The sequence below is a fragment of the Thamnophis sirtalis genome, unplaced genomic scaffold, assembly GCF_051295495.1.
Source record: "Thamnophis sirtalis isolate CommonGarterSnake01/CBP01778 unplaced genomic scaffold, rThaSir2_p1.2 scaffold_20, whole genome shotgun sequence".
Lineage (NCBI taxonomy): Eukaryota > Metazoa > Chordata > Lepidosauria > Squamata > Natricidae > Thamnophis > Thamnophis sirtalis.
In genome coordinates, this window is record NW_028261400.1 from 140,434 (window position 1) to 162,500 (window position 22,067).

At 47.5% G+C, this 22,067-nt stretch overlaps 2 protein-coding genes and 1 long non-coding RNA gene across 3 annotated transcripts in view; 1 reads left to right on the forward strand and 2 right to left on the reverse strand.

Annotated features, from left to right (window-relative positions):
• Window positions 1-22,067, reverse strand: part of LOC148042234 (uncharacterized) — an 845,903-nt gene that overhangs the window by 85,931 nt on the left and 737,905 nt on the right. The gene's annotated exons all lie outside the window — the stretch shown is intronic.
• Window positions 1,177-4,267, forward strand: LOC148042237 (uncharacterized). The gene is made up of 3 exons (XR_015695229.1): window positions 1,177-1,296; window positions 2,077-2,134; window positions 2,734-4,267. It is a non-coding gene; the product is annotated as an uncharacterized LOC148042237 (long non-coding RNA).
• LOC148042238 (vomeronasal type-2 receptor 26-like) overlaps window positions 20,355-22,067 on the reverse strand; it is a 12,166-nt gene continuing 10,453 nt past the window's right edge. Inside the window, exons 2-3 of the mRNA XM_087703090.1 lie at window positions 21,156-21,368; window positions 20,355-20,576 (exon numbers count right to left, since the gene is read on the reverse strand). Coding sequence (XP_087559216.1) covers window positions 20,442-20,576; window positions 21,156-21,368 — 348 coding nt within the window. The 3' untranslated portion in view covers window positions 20,355-20,441. The remainder of the gene's footprint in view (window positions 20,577-21,155; window positions 21,369-22,067) is intronic.

Consider the following 22,067-nt stretch of genomic DNA (forward strand, 5'->3'; position numbering starts at 1 on the left):
CTGAAGAAGAGTCGACTTCAGCTCCCAGAACTCCCCAGTTAGCAGTCAGGGTCCTTCTCCACTGGGCCGTTCCATGATTTAGCTGTCCCTCTCACTGCCTGTAGGGGGCAGTCTATCATCTGGCCTTTAAGCCATACCTGGCCTACCCGGGCAGTGAGTAGGACAGCTAAAGCTTGCAAAGACCCATGTGTTTCTTCAGGCACCTCCTTCTCACAAGGCCTTTTGAATATGAATCACATCTGATCTTTTATGCATATTTCCCTTTCATCGTCTGGGCCTGGAGAGGGAAACCTGGATTCTCTGGATCTCTAACACCAGATCATACTCCCAAGGGACAAGATTTTAATTTCACTCCCAGAGAAGGGGCGGAATGTGGGGCTCCCCTCCGACTGAGGGTTCCCCCTTCAGAGGGAGCCGCTCTGGCTGAAGTGAATTCGGGGCTCGAAGCCCCTTCAGGATTGGCTCATCAATGGATAAGCCACACCCCCAAGGGAAGGCAGCCGGTTGGTGGTTATTGTTCAAATCTCAGGTCCAGGCCAATCAAAGCCTTGGCTTGTGACATCAGAGGCTGCTCCTGAGCTCATTGGCTGGAGCTCGCCATGGCAACCTCCAGCATCCTTGGGGAGTCTGGACCACATAATGGAGGCTCTGCTCAACATCCCTGGAAAGTGGCTGGATTGGATGGCTGGCACTGGGGGCATCGCAGGGTCTCCCTCGCCTGGGCTCCTCAGGAGGGAGAGACCCTTCGCTTTAAGGCAGAACTAAGGGGGGGGAGATTAGAAAAGTGGGGGTTCCATTAAAGTTCACAGACGGGCTGATACCTTCCATGTTGGCAGCCTCCATCCCTGTCACCAATCTCCTCATCCATCATGTCAAAGGTTCTTGTCTCCAGAAAGGGGCTGGGCCTGGCTGGCTGGCTGACTGGCGGTGAAGGGCACTCGGAAAAACCTGCAATGTTTAGGGGCCCAAAAAATGGCTTCAGTCTTTCGCAGTTGGGTGGGCATTGCAACCACAAAGCTAGAGGTCGACCTGCTTCATGATTTGGGGAAATGACTAAACTCTGATTCCGTTGGCCAGATAGTAGTTATTTCCCAATAGCAAACTTGGCCTGGCGACTGTTGTTTTCCTTTTTTATTACTTGGATTTTTTATACCGCCTTTATTATTTCTCTAAATAGCTGAAGGCAGTGAACGTATCTAAGATTCCTTCATCCCCACAAGAACAACCTTGTGAAGGCTGAGAGAGGGACTGGCTCAAGGTCACCCACTGGGCTTCGTGGCTGAGATGGGACTCGTAGTAAGTACTTGCGGGGGGGGGAGTGTCTGTCTTAATTCCAATGGTCACCACCTTTTCCTGTTATCAGAAATCATAGCAATACAAAGACAGTCAAATCGATGGGGAGCTGATACCGAGTCCTGTGGGGGGTTTTGAGCAATGAGGTGCCTTGAGTTGGATTCAGAATGAAATGGGAAGTCAGGATAGTTTGAAGAGAGACCAGTATTGAGGGATTTTGTTGGCGTTTCTCAAACTAGGCCCCTTTAAGGTATGGGGGACTTCAACTCCCAGAATTCTCCAGCCAGCCATTTAGCAAGCAGAATTCTGGGAGTTGAAGACCATCCAAGCCTTAAAGGGCCAAGTTTGTGTTTTTTACACAAAGTTGTTATACTGTAGTTTAATGACTGCTTTCGGACAGGGGTATCACACTCAAGGCCCACAGGCCAGATCTGGCCTGCAGGATGCTTAGATCCGGCCCGCAGGCCATTCTGCACACAGCGGACTGGCCCATGGCGCCTCTGCCAAAGAAAACGGAGCTTGAGAGGGCCGTGAGTGGCCCTACTAAGCCCCAGTTCGCTGGTAGAGCACTGCAGGAGGCTGTGGCTGCTCAAAACGGAGCCTGGGAGGGGAGCCTCTGACACACGAGTGATGTCGAACTGGCTACTCCCACCCTGGCCAACCCCTCCCCCCCCGAGATCAAACACATCCCCGATACAGGCCTCAATGAAATTGAGTTTGACACCCCTGCTTTAGGCTTTTGTCATTTGATTGTATTAACCCTAATCTGTTCCCTATTTGTAGGTTAAGGCAACAATGAAAAGGAAATAGACAATAGAAGCATTCAGCTGAAAGGGACCTTGTTAAGTTAACTGCCTGCCTGCCTCCCTGCCTGCCTGATTGACTGATTGATAGATTGATTCTGTGTCATCAAGTTGAATGTTGATGCCTAGTAGCCCATAGATCAATTTTCTCCATGGAGATCTGTCCCCAACCTGGTCCTCTGGGTCTCCCAACCTTCCCCCATCCCCATTTTAGTTGCTTATGAGTGATCCTTCACTTTTCCCAGCATTGCAGACTTCTCCAGGGAGTTTGGTCTGCATTGATTGACAGCATGGAAACTGTGTGGACTCTGAGTGACCACAGAGGTAGATGGATGACCTGTCCCCAGTCTGGACTTTCAGGTCTCCCAAAAGTTCACCCATCCACACAGTAATCAAATCCACCAACCTTACCCTAAAATTTCCCCCCTTTCTCTTTCCTTCCTCCTTTACCAGCACTAGGAACATTTCCACGTCCCCCTCTGCAGATGGTTGGTTCTCCACTCCTGCTGCATCTCATGCTAGCAGAAGATGATGGACTCCAAAACTTTAGGAAAAAGCCAGAATGGAGAAGGCAGGTTAGCAAAATTAGCCCTGAACTGAGAGAGGATGTGACTGTGTCTCTCCATTTGTCAAACAGGTCAGCAACAAGGAAGAAATGGTCATACGGTCAATATCCTTGGATAATCTCTCAGCGACCACTGATGGTCCCAACTTCCAGGTTGATGAACTGAGAGACTTCTTTGACTTTCAGACCCAGAAATCCCAGAAAGACAATCAGTGGATGAAAGATCAGCACAGCTGTCTCCAGGAGAAAGTGGATCAACTTAAGACCACAACGGAAGACCTGCAGAAAACCTGCAGGAGATCATGCCATCAGTTAGAGCTAGAGAACAAATCTTTGGTGAAATACATTGAAGAACTCTACAAAGAACTGCATGAGGTTACTAGCCAAGTGTCCATCTCAAGCAAGAGAAGGCTGACTCTGAGAAAGACCTCAAAGAGGTGAGGAACTTTCTGCCATGTGCAGAAAAGCCACTACAGCCAACTGAGAAAGTCACCCCTCTTCAGAAGATGAGGGAAAACAAGAAGAAGCACCTCAAAAGTCTGCAGCAGCCGCATCTGAGATCCCAGATCCGGCTCTGGCCAGACTCACCTGGCACACAAGGTAGCAAGTCTCCCCCATCACCTCCCAGGTACACCAGATAGGAAATACGACCAAATGAGGAAACTCTACTTTATTGGAAGGATACATAAGAGAATCTTGCAAGTCTGAAAGTACAAATCTCCCATCAACTCTTTTGAAAGCCTGAAAAATGAGGGAGGGTCCTTTCTGGGGTCCTTTCTGTGCCAGTTATGCACCTGGGGGCTCCCCCACCTTATCTGGTTATTCCCTGTGCAGCAGCATCTCCTTCTCTCCCCAAGGTCCTTTATTTGTTACTCTTCCTTTATTTCTATAAGCAACTCAAGACAGTCAATCTCTCAAACACATCTTCCTTCTCCTATTTCCCCTCACAACAACAACCCTGTGAGGTTGGTAGGTATAGTGACTGACCCAAAGTCATCCAGCTGGCTTTCATGACTAAGGTGGGACTAGAACTCAGGAGCTTCCACTTTCTAGCCTGATGCCATATTTTATTTGCACACATCTTTACACTTCCTCAATAGTTTGTGGGAATGCTGGTGATATACCTTGACCCAGCAGAATATTAACTACGGTACTTCCTGATAATTAAGTTAATTAATTAAGATAATGCCTCATAAAACTGAGGAGGTATGACTAGCAATTGGCCCTTGCTCATCTAGTCTTCTATATTGTCATTAATACAGGCGGGATAGTTGAAGAAATAGGATTTTGTGATGCAACATTTACACCAACTCTTAGACAAAGTTACTTTGATGTTGTTTTAAAAATACCATCCAGCTTTTAGAACAATATCTATGATTTCCTGAGTGCATCAGAAAAATCCAGCAGAAAAATAGATAATTTTTAGCAGTAGGACTTAACAAGCTCTCTTATTTCGAAGGAACGAATGGCAGCTGCAGTGTGAATCTTTCATTAAGATTTCATTTGTACTTTTTCTCATATCATTTCTTTTTTAAATCAATTTTTTATTTAATCAAAACCTCCAAAAAATGTTTAAAAAAAATACAAGCAAGCCCCAAAAGTTAAATAAAACTACATTAAAAAGTACATAAAAATAAAAAAAGAAAAGTTCAGGTGAGGAAACCAGGAATCTCTCAGCGGGGAATAAAAGTCTGGATGTCATCTTGGAGAGAGTCGGGAAAGCACTTTTCTTCCAGTTGTTCAGCAGCTGCCAGTCCTGGATGCTCAGCCTTCATCCTTGAGTCCTGCACATCATTTTCCACCCGATGTCCAGGAATTTGAACTCCTGGCACGGTCCTTCCTGACCTGGGCAACTAGAGAGCCAATCTGGGCTTCTGTCATGTGTGTTTTCCCCAATTGTTTATGGGAGAGACACTCTTTGTCCGATTCCCCTCATGAGTCCTGTCCAGCATGGTTGAACCTCAGTTGTAGCCCTCATCTTCCTCAGAGCACACACACAGTCAGCCAGAAGTTCGGACTGGATGTCAGCTGTTCCAAGGAAGGCGGCCTTTGGCAATTGACTGATGGTGAGGTTGTCAATGCCGAAGGGGTCCAAATTGGGCTCCAGTTGTTTTGGCATTTCACCCCTGGCAGCTATTCATCCTGGGGCAAAAGAAGCACCAATTTAATAAGTAAATAAGTAAGCAAGAAATAATAAATAAAACTTAGCAACCCAATTAATATTTAAAACTACCAGGCTCCCACTCTCCTTCCTTTTTAGCTTCCAAGGCCAGCCATCCCCACCCAAAAACCCAACCAGGCAACGCAAAGCAACCAAGGACCCCAGGTGACCTCAAGAGACCCCAAATCCTCTCCCTTCAGCTAGGACTCTTCTTTTGGGCAAGTCCTCCGGCCACTCACTTCTTGCAGCCTCCAAGTTGCCCACTGACTGCAGTCAGCTGGGTTTTTCTGCCTCTCGAATAGAATCCATCTAAGAATTAAATAACAATAAAATCATCATAATGAGAAAAAACCAAATTAGTTCAAACACTTACCATCCATCACATTGTGGTGCAAGGCAGAACGTCTGACATCCTTCGCTCATCAATGATGGGGATGTTGGGGTAGATGGGTCCCGGTATGTACGGTTCCACCGTGATTATGGTGGCCTCCACATCTTCCTTTCGTTGTTCTGGCGACACTTGCAGACACCTTTTTCTGGGGATTGAAGAAGAAAAGAATCAAATATAATCGACTGGTACATTGTTTTCTTAACAATGATAACAAAGATAATTTCCTTGGAACTGGGGAAAGGACTGTGTTGCTGCCTTTGGAGAGAGCAAAGTCCACGCTCTGGACAGAGGAGACCCCTGGTTGGAAAGAGGGTCCAAGAGATCATCTACGTTAAAAGGAACAGCCCTCTCCCAACAGAGGGTGGGGGGGGGCTATGACCCCCTCCTCTCTCCTGTCTACCACACAGTCCTGAGGACACGGGGGGGGGGCAGTCTGTATGCAAGGAGTCATCCAGGTCTCTGCAGGCTTTCAGAATGGAGACGACCACCAGGATAGCATATGCACAATGCTGGGAAAACCCAGGAACCCCTGCAGACGATATAATAATAATTAAAAATAATTCCAGAATGTGCAGAGATGGAAAGGTAACCCTAAGAATCAAAGGAAAAGAAGATTCAGATTATGTCATAACATGGGGACTATTCTATACATGGTTAAATGACAGATATTGGGGTTAGAGGAGTGGAATTAGGTGAAATGTGGTTTACATGAGAAAGAAAAACAGTAAATTTTTGTTGATGGTTATATAATTGATACAATAATCTATGTTATAATATGACTGATAAATTGCTATTTATCAGCAATTTTTTGCTGATAAATAAATGAAGGGAGACTAGTATAGATCTATTTCAAGCTATTCAGTTCTCATCAGCTAGCCATACCCTTATTGGGATTTGAACTTAGGCTATTTTACATGTTAGGCAGTTGTAATAACCTCTAAGCCATAAGCTCTCTTCCCTTATCAGCTGTGATTATATATGATGATGATGATGATGATGATGATGATGATGATGATGATGATGATTGTACATTTGTATGTTAGCACCTTGGACACCTAGAGACACACTGCTGAACGTAGAATGGAAATGCATGATATAAAATAATTTAAAAAATATATTTTTGAAAAAAAAAAGACTGGAGAGGATCTATCCCAGCCTGACCTGCTTTCTGCCTCCATCCTCCAATGCAGCAGGCGGGAGGAGGGGGCCCCAGAGACCCCCAGGGCTCCTCTTTCCAGGACAAGCTTCACATTGGGGCTCTTTCATGCAATGCACAAGAGGCAGAACTCCTGGCTGACCCACAAGTACGACCCTCTGGGATCGGTAAAGAGAAGCTTTATAGATGTTATTGCAGGAAGTCCAGATTATTCTTCCTGCAGCACTGAAAAAAATGCACTGAAAAAGACAAAGTTATTCACATTGATGAAAGACTTCGATAGCCTTTAATGTGGCCCATGAAGAATTCTTTTCTCTTTTGGGAGGCTTTTCAGGGAGTCCCATTCTCTAAAGGAAATTGCATGCCTTCACCAAATAGGGACAGTTGTCAGACTGTCGTTACAAAGTAATAGCACTAATATTTTTTTTGGAAAAATCAGAATGTATGTTTTGAGAGACAATATCCAGGACAGTATATAATATTCTAAATGTATTTGACTTCCAGTTCCTTTAACCTCAATGATCCTTTAGGACAAGTGTTGGACAGCCAGGGCAAATTGTAATTTAAAGGAATAGAGGAAAAGAGACAATAATGGGAAATGCGATTGGTCAATTAAATCCCAATTGAATTTTTAGCTATTCCCAGCTCCCTCCCCCAAGGTTTGGTCAGAAGAGAGGTCAAGGAATAGCTGAGGTCTCCTTAGTGTTACCTACCTTCACCCTACAATTCCTCTGCCTTCAAGATGGAGATTGGCAACTGGAGTTTTACAGGCGTCCACCAAGGTCTCTGCCACCTGATTGGGATGTAAATAGAGACAGTAAAAATGTGACCCAGACTTGGGGGGCTGCAAAGCAGAGACCCAGTCTTCAGAAAAGGTTACTTCCAGGAAGGCTTCTATGGTCTACAGGAGCATTTTTAGAAAATACGGGCTGGGTGAGGACATCTCAGGGTTTTCTCTAGAAGGGAGACTTCCTGCTGCCCTTCGCCCTCCCCTCCCCTCAAAAAAAGGGCTGTTGGAAGAAATGTCCTTCTGGGTTTGGCTCCAAGTGGGGAAAAAGACACTGGAGACATGGAGGCTGCTTGGAAAGATGGTTTTAATGGTGGACAGGACTACATGGCTTGAGTCCTGAACAGAAAAGATGATCCCATCCTTCAATGTTGGTGGAGAAGAGAAGGGAAGGGAGGACTGAGATGCTGAAAGTCCCTGGTTTTATGCCTCTCTAGCCTTTGATCTTGAGCTTGCATTCTGATTGGGTAAAGGGGCAATATTATCATGCCTTAATCCCATATTCCTGGAGCTGAAGGGGAGAACTCTTTACTATGTAAAGGGACTGGTTTGGCCTTCTTAATAGCCCATTGACAAAGTGAGTGGAGGCAGGAAGCTGCAGGGAGCTATTCTCTCTTTATAAAACATGTTTCTTCCTTTTTCACATCCAGAGAAATATTCTGCCTTTTCCATATTTCCTAGGATATTTCATTTTTCTGGGAGAGCTCTGGGTGATAACGTCCTACAGGGCAAAGGGCCAAAAGTGGAGGAGGAGACATCCTGGGTCAGGAAGGAGGGACTGGGATCTCTCTTGCGGTTCAACTTAATTCTAAAGGTCTTAGTAGAGGACCTGTGACCTGCTGGGCCCCCTTCTCAGGCCTGTTTCCTTACCAGGACCCTCCTCGGTGTTATGTATTAGGAGACTTGCAAACGGGCCAGCAACTGCTCTGCTGTGGCCTGATTGGCCAGGACGCAGCAGAGGCTGTTGCTAGCCTTCCTTAACTGTTAATCTTCACTGATTGGCCAAGGTACTGCACCAGCAGTTGCTGTGCAGTACCCGGCCCCTGATTGGTTAATGTGATTGTTACAATTACTATAAATACTGGGCGCGTTTTGTGAAACCTTGAATCGCTGTCATCTTACTTTCTGTAACAATAAAGACCATCATTCTGGCTATCCATGGCTCCTGCGTTTCCATCCATCCAATACATAAAACTGGCGACGAGGATGGGATTCGCGATTCCCGCAGGGCCTGGAAAAAGAAAGAACAGCCAGTCGCAGCCACCTCTACTTCGCACAATTCCAGAGGCTACCCGAGCTACCTTCGCACAACTCCGACGCTACCTTCCAGCAGCAGCAGCAGCCATAGCCACCGCCATTGGAGCCTGCCAGCGTCTCCGCCAACTTGGCATCAATCAGACGCGGCCTCCGTCCGCCTGAGGGGGTGTCCCGCACTCACCTCGGACGGAGCGCCGCCGATGCGCAAGGACGAGCAATGGACCGCGAGGCTCAACCGCGGAGAAGAGCCCGTGAAGGACCTGCTGGAACCCAAGGCCAGCATGCGCCCAGCTACAGCAGTATCCAGCCAACGAGAAGCTTCAATTTACGCCAACTCGGAGGACAAGCAACAGACCCCTGGTCTACGCCTACTCCGAGGACGAGCCGCAGTCTGCGGAAGCCAACCTCAGCCGGAACTGTCTGGGCCCGAAGCCGTTGGGTTTTCCGTGCACCTCACGGATCCAGCCAGCTGTCCCGATAGCACAAACTGCTTCGCGATCTGGCCACTTAGCCTGCCTGCGAAGTCTGCCTACCACGGAGCAACTCTAACCTTCCGCTCAGAAGCCGCCTGCTGCTTCCCGTTCGAGCCAACCCTTCCTGCCGCGAAGAGCTCAACGCCTTGCCTCCGCAGCCTGCCTGCAAATCCTCGCTGCCTTCTGAAGAGCTGTCTCTACATGATGCCGAAGTCCTGCTGTTCCCAACGCCGCGAGCAGCCCGAGAAACCAGGCCACCGCCTGCCTGCCTCCTCCCTCTACTGCCGGCCTCCCCTCTCAGCTGCTGGAGCCACCCGCTACTCTGCCTGCCTCCCAACGAGAAGTTCGAGGAGCTCCAGGGCCAGCCGAGTTCAAGCCGCCGCGGCCTCTGCGCCCTCACCGCCTGCGCAGCCTGCCCTGCCAGGTTTTTTTTCTTCCGCCGGGCCTCCTCTCTGCCCTGCCGGCTCTAATCCACCTCCGCCTCCCGAGCCAGCCACTCTCAACGCTCCTAACCCAGGGCCGCCGTTCTCTCCGAAGCCTGGCCACCTGCGCACCTCTACTCCTCCCAAAATTTCAAAAGTTCGTGTGCCTTGCCATCTACGCCTCCAGGCCTCCGCTGCCGCCTTCCTGCGCAAGCCGCCAGCCTCCCAAGGCCACCTGCCTGCTCAGCCCTGCCGCTGCTCCCCGCTCCGGTTTCCCGCTCGCAGACCTCCGCGGAAAGAAAAAGCTCTCTGCATTGCCTGCCTTCAACGAGAGCCCTGACGCCGCCGCTCCATCCCAAACGCAGGAACGCCTCCCGAAGCCATCTACAAGCCGTCTCCAGGGCCGGTCTTCGCTTCAGAGGCCTCCGAGCCCAGGACCGGGAGAATGTCAAAGGGGTTTGTTTGGGCATGTGCAGAATATGGAGGGGGAGAAAGAGGGAAGTGAATGAATTTAACTGTACTTGAGAAGTGAATACAATAACAGTAGACTTATATACCGCTTCATAGGGCTTTCAGCCCTCTCTAAGCGGTTTACAGAGAGTCAGCATATTCCTTCCGAGGTGGGTAAAATGAGGACCCAGATTGTGGGGGCGATATGCTGACTCTGTAAACCGCTTAGAGAGGGCTGAAAGCCCTATGAAATGGTATATAAGTCTAACTGCTATAAGCCTTAAAGCTGTCAAATTGGAACATCCCTGGAGTTTTTCCCCCCTAAAAGGTTAGGGGTGTAAGGGTCTTGTAACTTGACAGCTTTAAGACTTGTGTGCTTCAAATGCCAGAGTTTCTGAGCCAACATTTTGGTTGCTAAGCAAGTGAGTTTCCCCACATTTTACAAGTTGGCCATGCCCACCCAGTCCCATGACTGCCAAGCCACTCCCATTCGGTCACAGTGACGTGCAGTCAGGTGAGGCAAGGGAGGCAGAGCCTCACCCCTGTCATCATGAAAAGAAAAAAAATGTAAAAGGAAAAAGGCAAGAGCTGAGGTCAGGCTGAGCTAGTTGCTTACTCACCGTGGATGACTCTGCTTAACTGTTAAAAAAAGCCTCTAAAAAGCGCTCTCTACTATGAGGCAGGAGAAGTGCGTGCCTCATCTAGTCTTTTTAGGCATTTTATGATCACTCCAGCAGAGTTAAGCAAGGGTTAAAAGCCTAAAAATTCCTGACGTAGGTGAGGCACGCAGTTCTCCTGCCTCCTCCTGTAGAGGGCGCTCGTTTGGGCAGAGGACCCAAGGCAAGAGCAGAGTTTAAGTCCTCTTTGAAGCAGCTGGAAAAGGTACGTGTGAGTTGGAGGGAGGGGGAGGAATTCAAACTTTGTCCTCCTGGTGCGGGGCTTTGTGAAAAGGCTGGAGGGAAGTGCTCTCCCTCCCCAAGTGTAGTTTGATTGCAGACAGATTGTCAGCAGCACTTCATTCAGTAATCAGGAAAGAAAACCACTGGACTCCATTTGTATTGAAATCAAGTGTACTTTTACTAATCATAAATGAACAGTTGCAAAGCTAAGCTGAGTCTGGTTAATTAGGCGTGAAAGCGAATAATATAATGTATAATTCATTCCCCTCCCCTTGGCATCCCCGTGCACAGTCCAATCATAATTCTCCCAAATGTCAGGTGTGAGATAACTTTGAAAGGCATCACCAGGATGGAATACTGGACCGTTGGCCTTGGTGGGAAACACTCCTCCTCCACATGTAACGCAGTAAGGTGGTCAGTTCAGTGTCTCGAAACTTCTTCCAGCACAACAATGATTCCCCTCCTAAATACCATGTCCCCGCTCCCCGTTTCAATGGCAGCCGAAGCAGTAGCAAAGCGGAGGCTGACACAGAGCCATGTTGCCTTTTCAAACCTGTAATCAGTGAAGCTGGGCTGGATCCTTCCGGGGTTGGGGAAAAGTGTGTGTGCTCCAGTATGGCTCTTTGACTGACTTCCTGCCTCCTCCTGTGGTCTCCTCGCTGGTGCTCTTCCTCCAATCCAACTGTGTGTGTGTATTTGTTTGAGAGAGAGTGAGTGAGTGAGAGAGGGAAGGGGGTAGGAGAGATAGTCCAATCCAACCTGTGTGTGTGTGTGTGTGTGTGTGTGTGTGTGTGTGTGTCTGTGTATGTTTGAGAGAGGGGGAGGGAGGGAGAGAGGGAGGAAGGAGGGGAAGGGAGAAGAAAAAGAAAGAAGGAAACTTCTTTTGCAAAGGAGAAAAACAAATGCTGTCACTTTAAATCGGAACTGAGCATGCCTGGCTGTGGAATTCTGGGAGTTGAAGAGCACAAGTCTAAAAAAACTTTGAAACCCACCACTGTGTCAGTGCCTCACCAGCCATAAACCTCATAGCACCTCACTGTTCGGTCACATGGCTGGCAAGCCACTCTGACCTGGTCACATGGTCAGCAAGCTACTCCCACAAAGCAGGCCACACCTACAGAAGAGGTTCTAAAAAAATTGACACCCACCACTGCTCCCCTTCATTCTTGGACCTGGATGAATAGGCGGCATTGAGCTCTCACGCCACAATCCAGAGCATTTGGTCAATGATGAGGCTGCCTCTACACAGGATCCCTTCAACCTCCTCCCGGAGAGACTCTCGAGGGCTTTTTCCCCTGGGCCTCTTCTCCAGCCTTTCATACACACAAGCCGACTTGGAATAGAAGCAGGGAAAAAATGGACAAATGATATAGTGGAAAATTAAAGGGACAGAATAGTGTTAGATGCTGCTATTTTCATTCTCTGGATGAGGAAGGAAAAAATAGAGTGGGGATTTCTAAAAGGTAGATACTTAAATAATAAACCCAAAGTGAAACCCCAGACAGCTGTTCCGGTCGATGCTTTCTGTGAAAGGGGTTTTATCAGGAAATCAAGAAAGAAGGACATAATAGTGATGGAGAGCAGGTCAATCCCTGCAATTCCAGGTCATTCTCATGGAGATTATGCAACAATAACGTTGGAGCAGGGCTCCTACAGCTTCCATCTTGTCTCTTATGATCTTTCTCTCACAAATGCATGTTGAAAGATGCACCCCCCCCTCCCTCCAGTAAAAGGGGATTAAAATTTAAGTGTGTGTTATAGGCTGAATATGGGCCCAACTTTTGGCCTCTCGAACCCTCCATGCATCCTGTATTTGCCCTCCTCAGCCCCCAGAAGCAGGCCATAACCAGGCATGTTTTTTTGTGAAAATAGGACATGCGGAGGGTTCAGGAGGCCAAAGTTTTTGGCCTGCATGAGTGGAGCCAAAACTTTTTTCCCTTGTTTTCCTCCTCTAAATCTAGGTGCGTCTTATACTCTGAAATATACAGAACACACTTTCAGCCACTGTCAGTAAGAATAATTGCTCAAATTTTTCATACTGTATCCAATGCGTGGGAATTAGAATGGCTGCCGAACCCCACCGCTCCGAATGTTTGCGATCAAGAAGAGACTAACCGTGGCGCCCAGGACCCCAAATATGGTAACGGAGGGGTTCCTTTTGGGTATCAGCCTTCAGCCTTTCCAGGGAGGTGGTCGTTTCGGGTGGGGGCCGCTTTTAAGCGGCTCCAGGAACAGCTCCGGAACGACGAGACCCTCCCTGGCATGGCTTTTTATCTCGGACGCTCTAAACAGCTGGGAAGCGGCGGCGACGGCTCTGTGCGAGAGGCGGAGGCTTTGGCCCTGCCGTTTGGAGGAGTGCCGAACTCCCTCACTGATAGATCAACATTTTGGGGCTGGTTTATGCCCCGAAGAGGAAGTGGGAGGCCCAGGAGAGATGCCTAGACTGGACTGGGACTGGGACCGGGAGGCAGAGGAATTGATTTCCTGTCTCCATTACAGCTTCGCTCCTATCCCTCCCTGCATTTTAAAAGGGCGTTTTGCCACGATTTCATCACTGTGTTTGCAGGACTTTAAAAGATCTGACCATTTATTGGCTTGGCTTAGGAGAAAAACTGGAAAAACTAATCTACGGACTCCCTGTGGCAGCCATTACCATCAGCTGCCACCATTACAATTATCACTGCCTCAGGAGTGCTGTGCTAGCTGGGAAACTGAACTCCCTCTAGTGGTCATTACGGGTATTTATCTGAAACCTTTACCATCACCCAGCACTATTACATCAGAAAGACAGTGTGTTAAGAACTTGGACTCCCTCCAGTGGACATTGTCAGTATTTCTTTTTGGACATATACTTTTCTGGACCATTTACAGCTTTCTATCGGACTCCCATTAGACTTTATTAACGAGAAGGCCAATTCTAAGATCCTGCCTTCACCAATCTGCACAACCGTTTATCCGCGCAATTTTTATCTGGTATGAGGAGTGTATGGGATTGTATGTGCTTGAGTGAATGATCCCACTTTTATTATCCATTATCATTGTATTTTTATGTGTTTTAACTTTTTGTGGGGACTGCTTGGGTGAATGAATGAGTATGCCTGATTCGGAGGACCTGCCGGGAGAAGTGGGGGCCATGGGGGTGGTTGGGGGAGCTAGAGACACGGGAGAGGGTCGGGGTATTACGGTCGTAACAGGGAGGGGCAGATATGGCGGGGACTTCAGGGCAGGCCATTACCGGGGAAGGAGGGTTCGCTACATTACAGAGATCCCTCCTTCCGGCCCTGTGAGTCCCACTCCGAGACCAGATGGCGTAAGTAATCAGGACCCTGGACTCAGGCTGCTGTCGCTAAATGCCAGGTCTGTGGTACATAAAGCTCCTCTCGTCCGGGACTTAATTTTAGACGAGAGGGCAGACCTGGCATGTATTACTGAAACCTGGCTGGGCCCAGAGGGAGGAGTCCCCCTTGTAGAACTGTGCCCAGAAGGATTTCAGGTGCTGCATCAGCCGAGAGCCCAGGGAAGGGGTGGGGGTGTGGCCGCTGTTATCCGGGAGTCGTTAGTTCCTCGTAGGGTCCCTGCTCCGGAGATTGTCGGGTGTGAGTCTTTGCTGTTAAAGTTGGACCTCAAGGGTCAAGTGGGTTTGCTGCTAACGTACCTGCCTCCCAACAGCGTTGCAGCAGCCCTCCCCTCGCTCCTCGAGTCAGTAGCCGAGCTGGCAGTTGAGTTCCCTAGGCTGATGGTCCTGGGGGACTTTAATCTGCCGACGCTCGGTGAAAACTCTGATGGGGCGCAGGAGTTCATGGCTTCCATGACAGCCATGGGCTTGACTCAAGTAATCCGAGGCCCAACCCATTCGGCGGGACACATGCTTGACCTTGTATTTCTCTCGGAGCAGTGGATGTGTGATCTTGGTCTGAGGGGGAGTGACATCGTACCCCTGTCGTGGTCAGACCATTGCCTACTGAGGCTCGACTTCCGGAGGCCAAACCCCCACTGTAGGGAGGAGGAACCGACCAGGTGGTTCCGCCCCAGGCGTCTTATGGAGCCAGTAAGGTTCCAGACAGAGCTTGGGGTTATTCCTGATACTTTCACCCACAGTCCGGTAGAGACTCTGGCTGCTGCGTGGCACTCGGCAGCGTCAGAGGCCCTCGACCGGATTGCGCCACTGCGGCCCCTCCGTGGCAGCGGATCCCGGAGACCACCTTGGTTCACCGAGGAGCTCCGGGAGATGAAGCGCCGGAGGAGATGCCTAGAGCACCGTTGGAGGTCCGATAAGTCCGCACCGAACCGAGCAATGGTAACCACCTGCACCAGGGAATATACTAGGGCACTTAGGGCAGCTAAAAGATCACATATAGCCTCCCTGGTTGCGTCCGCTGAGTCCCGTCCAGCCGCCCTGTTTAGGATAACCCGCTCCCTGTTGAATAAAAGGGAGGCGGGGGAACCCTTGCAGGGCAGAGCTGAAGAATATGCCCAATTCTTAGCGGACAAAATTGCTCGGTTTCGGACGGACTTGGACTCCACATCTGCAGTTCCAGCCGAGACTCAGGGGGACCAAGTTCAACAGCTCTGGGTTGAGTTTCAGGAGGTTACCCCCGGGGATGTGGACAAGGCCATGAGAGCTGTGAGTTCCTCCACCTGTGCTTTGGATCCGTGTCCCTCATGGCTGGTTTCTAACTGCAGTGAGGTGACACGAGGCTGGATCCAGGCGGTTGTAACCGCCTCCCTTCGGGAGGGGAACTTCCCCGCCGCACTGAAGGCGGTGGTGGTGAGACCCCTCCTGAAGAAGTCATCCCTAGATCCAGCTGTCCTTAATAACTACCGCCCGGTCTCCAACCTCCCCTTCCTGGGGAAGGTTGTTGAGAAGGTGGTGGCCTTCCAGCTCCAACGGTCCTTGGAGGAAGCAGACTATCTAGACCCCTTCCAGTCAGGCTTCAGACCCGGTTACAGCACTGAAACCGCCTTGGTCGCATTGATGGATGATCTCTGGAGAGCCAGAGATGAAGGACATCCCTCCATCCTGGTCCTCCTTGACCTCTCAGCGGCTTTCGATACCATCGACCATGGTATCCTTCTGCGAAGACTGCGGGAGGTGGGAGTGGGAGGCACCGTGTTACGGTGGTTCTCCTCCTACCTCTCGGACAGGTCGCAGTCGGTGTTAGTGGGAGGGCAGAGATCGTCCCCAAGGCCCCTAAAATATGGGGTGCCGCAGGGTTCGGTCTTATCCCCCCTACTATTTAACATTTACATGAAACCGCTGGGAGAGATCATCCGTAGGCACGGGATTAGATACCATCAATATGCGGACGATACTCAATTGTATCTGTCCGCCCCGTGCCAAATCAATGAAGCGGTTGACGTAATGGACCGGGGACTTGAAGCCGTCATGGACTGGATGAGGATTAACAAGCTTGTGCTCAACCCAGAAAAGACCGAGTGGCTGTTGTGTTTTCCTCCCAAAAATTCGGCTATTAATCCAACACTCAGGCTGGGGGGTCAAATTTTACACCCCTCAGAGAGGGTTCGCAACTTGGGAGTCCTCCTGGATCCACAGCTGTCATTCGACCATCATATAGCGGCTGTGACCAGGGGGGCATTCGCCCAGGTACGCCTGGTGCGCCAGTTGCGACCCTACCTGAACCGGGAAGCTCTCACAACAGTCACTCGGGCCCTCGTGATCTCTAGGCTGGAATACTGCAATGTGCTCTACATGGGGCTGCCCTTGAGGAACATCCGGCGACTTCAGCTAGTACAGAACGCGGCCGCGCGAGTGATCGCGGGTGCACCCCGATTCACCCGCATTACACCTATCCTCCGCGAGCTGCGCTGGCTACCTGTCGATCTCCGGATGCGCTTCAAGGTGCTATTGACCACCCATAAAGCCCTACATGGCAGTGGATCTGGATACTTGAGAGACCGCCTTCTGCCAATTACCTCCCTACGGCCTATAAGATCTCATAGGTTAGGCCTCCTCCGCATTCCATCGGCCAGCCAATGCCGGCTGGCAACCACAAGGAGGAGGGCCTTCTCAGTAGTGGCCCCGACCCTTTGGAACGAGCTCCCCGTAGAGATCCGTACCCTCACCACCGTCCAGGCCTTCCGCACAGCCTTGAAGAACTGGCTCGCCCGTCAGGCCTGGGGATAAGGACCATTACCCCGCCCGAATGTTGTATGCATGTTGCGTATTATTTTATTATGTGTTGTTGTCTTAGTATTGTATTGTATTGTATTCCCCTCTCCCTGGTTTCTGTGAGCCGCCCTGAGTCCCCTCAGGGAAAAGGGCGGCCTACAAATAAAATCAAACTGAAACTGAAACAAACAATGTTCCCTCTAATTTTTTTTCAGTGTGAGCGGAAAAGTATAGTGTTTGAGCGGCACATTTTCATGCCTGAGCACCTTAATTTTTTTCACAGATGTCACCTAAGACAACAACGAAATCAGTATTATTTGAAACTCAAAGTTATGTTTATTCAAGGTACCCGCTTAATTAAAAGTGTTATATAATATCAGTATCACTTAACAACGGTCCTGCTTAGCAACCAAAATGTTGGCTCAGAAACTCTGGCATTGAAGCGTGCAAGTCTTAAAGCTGTCAAGTTACAAGACCCTCGCACCCCTAACCCTTTAGGAAAAAACCCCCAGGGATCTTCAAACCTGACAGCCTTAAGCCTTGTGGACTTCAACTCCCAGAATACTTTTCCACTCACACTGAAAAAAAATTAGAGGGAACATTGCTGACGGGGTGAAGCATAGCTTGCATTGTCCCTAGTGCGGATTCTTTTCCCAGCCTTGGGAGCTGAAGTCCTCCGTCCCTCCCTTATTCCTGTTTCCTTTTCCTTCATTATATTCAATTGTTTCAATATTAAGTGTAATTCTTCCTTCCTAACATTTTTCCATTTTTTTCCTTATATTCTTTTCCATTTCAACATTGTCTTTGTTCCTTCCATTCTTCCTTCCTTCTTTCAATCCTTCCAATATTTTTTCCTTCATTCCCTTGTCTGTTTCAATATTAAGTACATTTCTTCCTTTCTTCCTATACTTTTTCCCATTTTCTTCCTTATATTCTTTTCCATTTCAACATTGCCTTCCTTTTTTCCTTCCTTCCTTCCTATACGTCTTTCCATTTTCTTCCTTATATTATCTTTTCTGTTTCAACAGTCTTTGTTTCTTTCTTCCTTTCTTCCTTCCTTCCTTCCTATACTTCTTCTTTCATTCATTATATTTTCTTTTCCATTTCAATATTAAGTGTAATTCTTTGTTCCTCCTTCCTTCTTTCAATCCTTCCAATACTTTTTCCTTCATTCTCTTTTCCTTCAATATTAAATGCAATTCCTTCCTTCCTTCCTTCCTTCCTTCCTTCCTTCCTTCCTTCCTAAGTTATTTCCATTTTCTTCCTTATATAATATTTTCTGTTTCAACATAAAGTGCCTTCCTTCCCTCCCTCCCTCCCATCCCTTTCTTTATGTTTTCTTCATGCTTTTTCTTTTCTTTTTCCTCTGCTCTTTTTAAATCCCCCCCTTCTTCTCCTCCGCTACATTTAGGTTGGATTAGTTTGTACAACGGTCATCAAACTTCTGAAGTAAAAATAAATAAATCATATTTAAGAAGAAGAAGAAAAAGGAAGACGTTTTTAGTTAAGTCAAACGTTTTAATAAAAGTTTCATCTTTTAAGATTTGTCCAACACATCCAATTGTAACCTTAACAGTAAAGAATATCACCCCAGCTGCTAAAGGTTCAACCAGTCTGAGAACCATTGAAAAGACAACAGTGCAAAATCCAAAAGACACAACTTCCTCACCGCCATTGCTTTGGTACCAAATCTTTGAGGAAGGGGGTCCAGAAAGGAGGAGGAGGAGGAGGAGGAGGAGGAGGAGGAGGGAACCAAAGAGAGGCTTTTACCGGGTCTGCGCCCCACAGCCAGGACCGTCCTTGCACCTCAAGCCGCGTTTCTTCCTGCAAAGCCCTTCGGGCAACCCGAGAGTTCCGCTTGACACCAGAAGGACTTTGCAGGAAGAAACGCGGCTTGAGGTGCAAGGACGGTCCTGGCTGTGGGGCGCAGACTCGGTAAAAGCTCTCTTTGGTTCCCTCCTCCTCCCCCTACTTCCACAGCCTGCATGACACTGCCGCCCAGGCTGAGAGCTGCCGCTGAAACAAGTTTGGGGAGGTCCTTTGCAGGCAGCCAGTTCTAGCCGCCTGCAAAGGACTTCCCCACGTTTGCTTTGAAAGAAACCTCTGCGCGGGAGTTAGAAACCTCTGCGCGGGGGTTTCTTGCCATGTGCGCGGCCGCGCGGCCGCGCACCTTAGAGGGAACAGTGACTGTATCTGGTTCATTGATAGTTGCCGAATATTAAATTCCTCTGAATGATTTTCACAGAGTTCTTCTCCTTAGCTAAATTTATTGTGATGAAAAGGAAGACACAAGAATTCCAGTCATTCAAACATTTTCTATATAGAAACATACATATATCATTGTCTTTGATTCTTGCATACTATCTAAGTGGAAATAATTTAGGTATTCTTTCAAATAAAAGGACATGTTACCATTCTTATAATATCATGGTGTTTTTATCATGTTTTTACATATGTTCTGGCTGTGAGATGCTCCTTTGTGTTCAGGTTTGGCCTCAGAAGGATAATGTAGCACTTTGGGATGAAGATGCAGACCAGCAGACCAGCACTGGAGGCCAGGATGGAGAAGACCTGCACAGCCACCATGTATTTCCCTTTGGTGCTCAGGTAGGTGGGCACAAAAGTCACCCAGACACTGCAGAAGACCAGCATGCTGAAGGTGATCAGCTTGGCTTCATTGAAGGCCCCAGGCAGATTCCTGGCCAGGAAAGCCACCGTGAAGCAGATGGCAGCCAGGAAGCCCATGTAGCTGAGGGTGATGTAGAACATGACAACGGCCCCTTCGTTGCATTGCAGGATGATCTCTCCAGGCTGGGAGTGGAGGTCAGAATCAGGGAATGGGGGAGAAACTCCCAGCCAGATGGAGCAGATGATAATTTGGACAGCAGAAGAAGAAAGGATGATGGAGTTGGCCAAGCTCTTCCCCAACCATCTCTTTGCTCGGTTTCCTGGTTTTGTGGCCAGGAAAGCCAGCACCACTGTGATGGTTTTGGCCAAGATAGAAGAAACGGCAGCTGAAAAGATGATGCTGAAAACCGTTTGTCGGAGAAGGCAGGTGGCTTTCCTTGGTTGACCAATAAAGAGAGAAGGAGACAAGAAGCAAAGCAGAAGGAAGACCAGGAGGATGTAGGAGAGGTCCCGGTTGTTGGCTTTGACAATGGGAGTTTCTCGGTATTTAATGAAGATGATTAAAACAAGGCCTGTGGTGAGGAACAAGAATAGGGCAAAAGAGATCAGGATGATACCCAGATGTTCTTTATAAGACAGGAAGGTTATAACTTTGGGGATACATTGGACTCTTTCCTCATTTGGGTATTTATCATCTGGACACTTGGTGCATTTTTGTGTATCTGAAAAAGCCAAAAAACAATATTTCTTTAATATTCTGTTTTTTTATATTTCAAGAAATACTTTTTGGACAAAGCCTGATTCCAGGAATGTTTTCCAAGATGGGTTGCTTAATCATTCCACAGAAAAAGAAAGATAATACAATTTTCTAATACATTTATAACTAAGGTACAGAAAATCAGAGGATTTGTAGTGCATTTTGAATAAACAAAAAAGATTTGAATTTTAATTCATGCTTTAATTTGTACTTTCTATCAAAATGCTATGGAAAAATCCTTTTCCACAAGGCCTTCTTTTCCTCTGGTGTCACCAACCTTTCCGAGTGGAGAAGGTCCCCTCCGGACAAGGAACACAATCATAGCAGCAAACTGGCTCTCCTTCTTGAGCCCTCTTGACAAATCCAGGAAGACAACTTTCCACACATTTGGACTGAGGCAGGGACTGAGCAGAAAAAGAAGGAATGCCAAAGAAAAGGTGTTAGGACTCTCCGTCCATGGAAAATGGAGGGAGAAATGAATGGAGACAAGTAGCCTCTGGTCTTCACTGAGCTAAATATGAAATCTCTGACTATTTCTTAACAGATGCAGGAGGTATAACAACTGGCAGATTGTTCATTTAGTTCCTTCCTTTTGCTTTTGGCATTTTACATTACAATAAACTAATGTTCTCTTTAATAAAGTTAGGAGAGATGGAATTGAAAAAAGATTTAAGTATGATAATATATTCATATTAAAACTAATAAAATTTACTGTAAAGATTTAGGAAACTTTTATTCCATTACATTTTTAAATATAAAATAAAACTATATGAAGAAAGAAACCTCTGACCAATAAGATCTTGAAATATTTCCATAAAACATAGCAAAGTCCCTCCACTTAGGTCCCATCTGTTGAAGAACTTCCATTAGATGACACCAGCTGGCATGGAAGGCCAGCCACCCTCGAGACTCCAGGCTTTGCCCACTTGAAATGGGACCTCAGGCTTTGAGAAAAAGGGAAAGGACACCACAATTTCTCCTACCTTATTAAGCAACTTTAGCTGTGAAAGAGTATCTCGGTCGAAATAAAGTCTCTGTCTTTTTAAAATTGCCAGAAACATTTTCTTGGCATCCTCCTTGGGGAGAACCAAGAAGCCCGAAATGGCCAGATCTGCTCTTATTTCTCCATTCTGGTCCAAGTACAGTTCCAACTCTGAAATATTCAAAAACTCGTTCTTCTTCAGAAAAGGATGAAACTAGAATAGGAAAATCCAGGAATTTGAAAAGCAAAAAACTTTGTTATTTATCCCAGATTGCATCTTTCTTATACAATTTTCTCATCTCCAAATATGGTTAAATAGGATACAAATACTGCCGTTATCTTCACAAGTAAATGAAAATGTGTGAGAAACTTTTGTCAATCATATATTGATAAAATATAGAGAAAATATAATCGACACAGTTAGTCAATTATAGGGAACATTCTAGAGCAGATGACAAATAAAATGAACAGAGAAAAAAAAGAGGATGACTCATAAACTCTTTGAAAACAAAAGGTTGATTCCCAGAAAGCATGGGTTGATCAAGAAGAAATCTGTCAGGCTAATCTTCTCCCTGGTCATCCCGATGGGAAACATCTCCAGATGTGCTAATTCTACTTGATTGTAATGCGACGTTTACAAAAATTTGCAAGTCTGAAAGAACAAATCTCCCACCAGCTCTTTTCTCAGCCTGAAAAGTTAGTGAGGATCCTTTCTGAGTTTCTTTCTCTCCCATTATGCAGCTGCAGGATTCTCCCCTCTTCTCTGATCCTTCCCTAGGCCGCCTCTCTCCCCTCATCCCAAAAGTCATTCTCACACATCATTACACTTCCTAAATAGATTATGGGAAATGGTGATAGAACTGGATTTCAGTAAAGGACCCACAAACAATCATGTGATGTGATTGGAAACCTG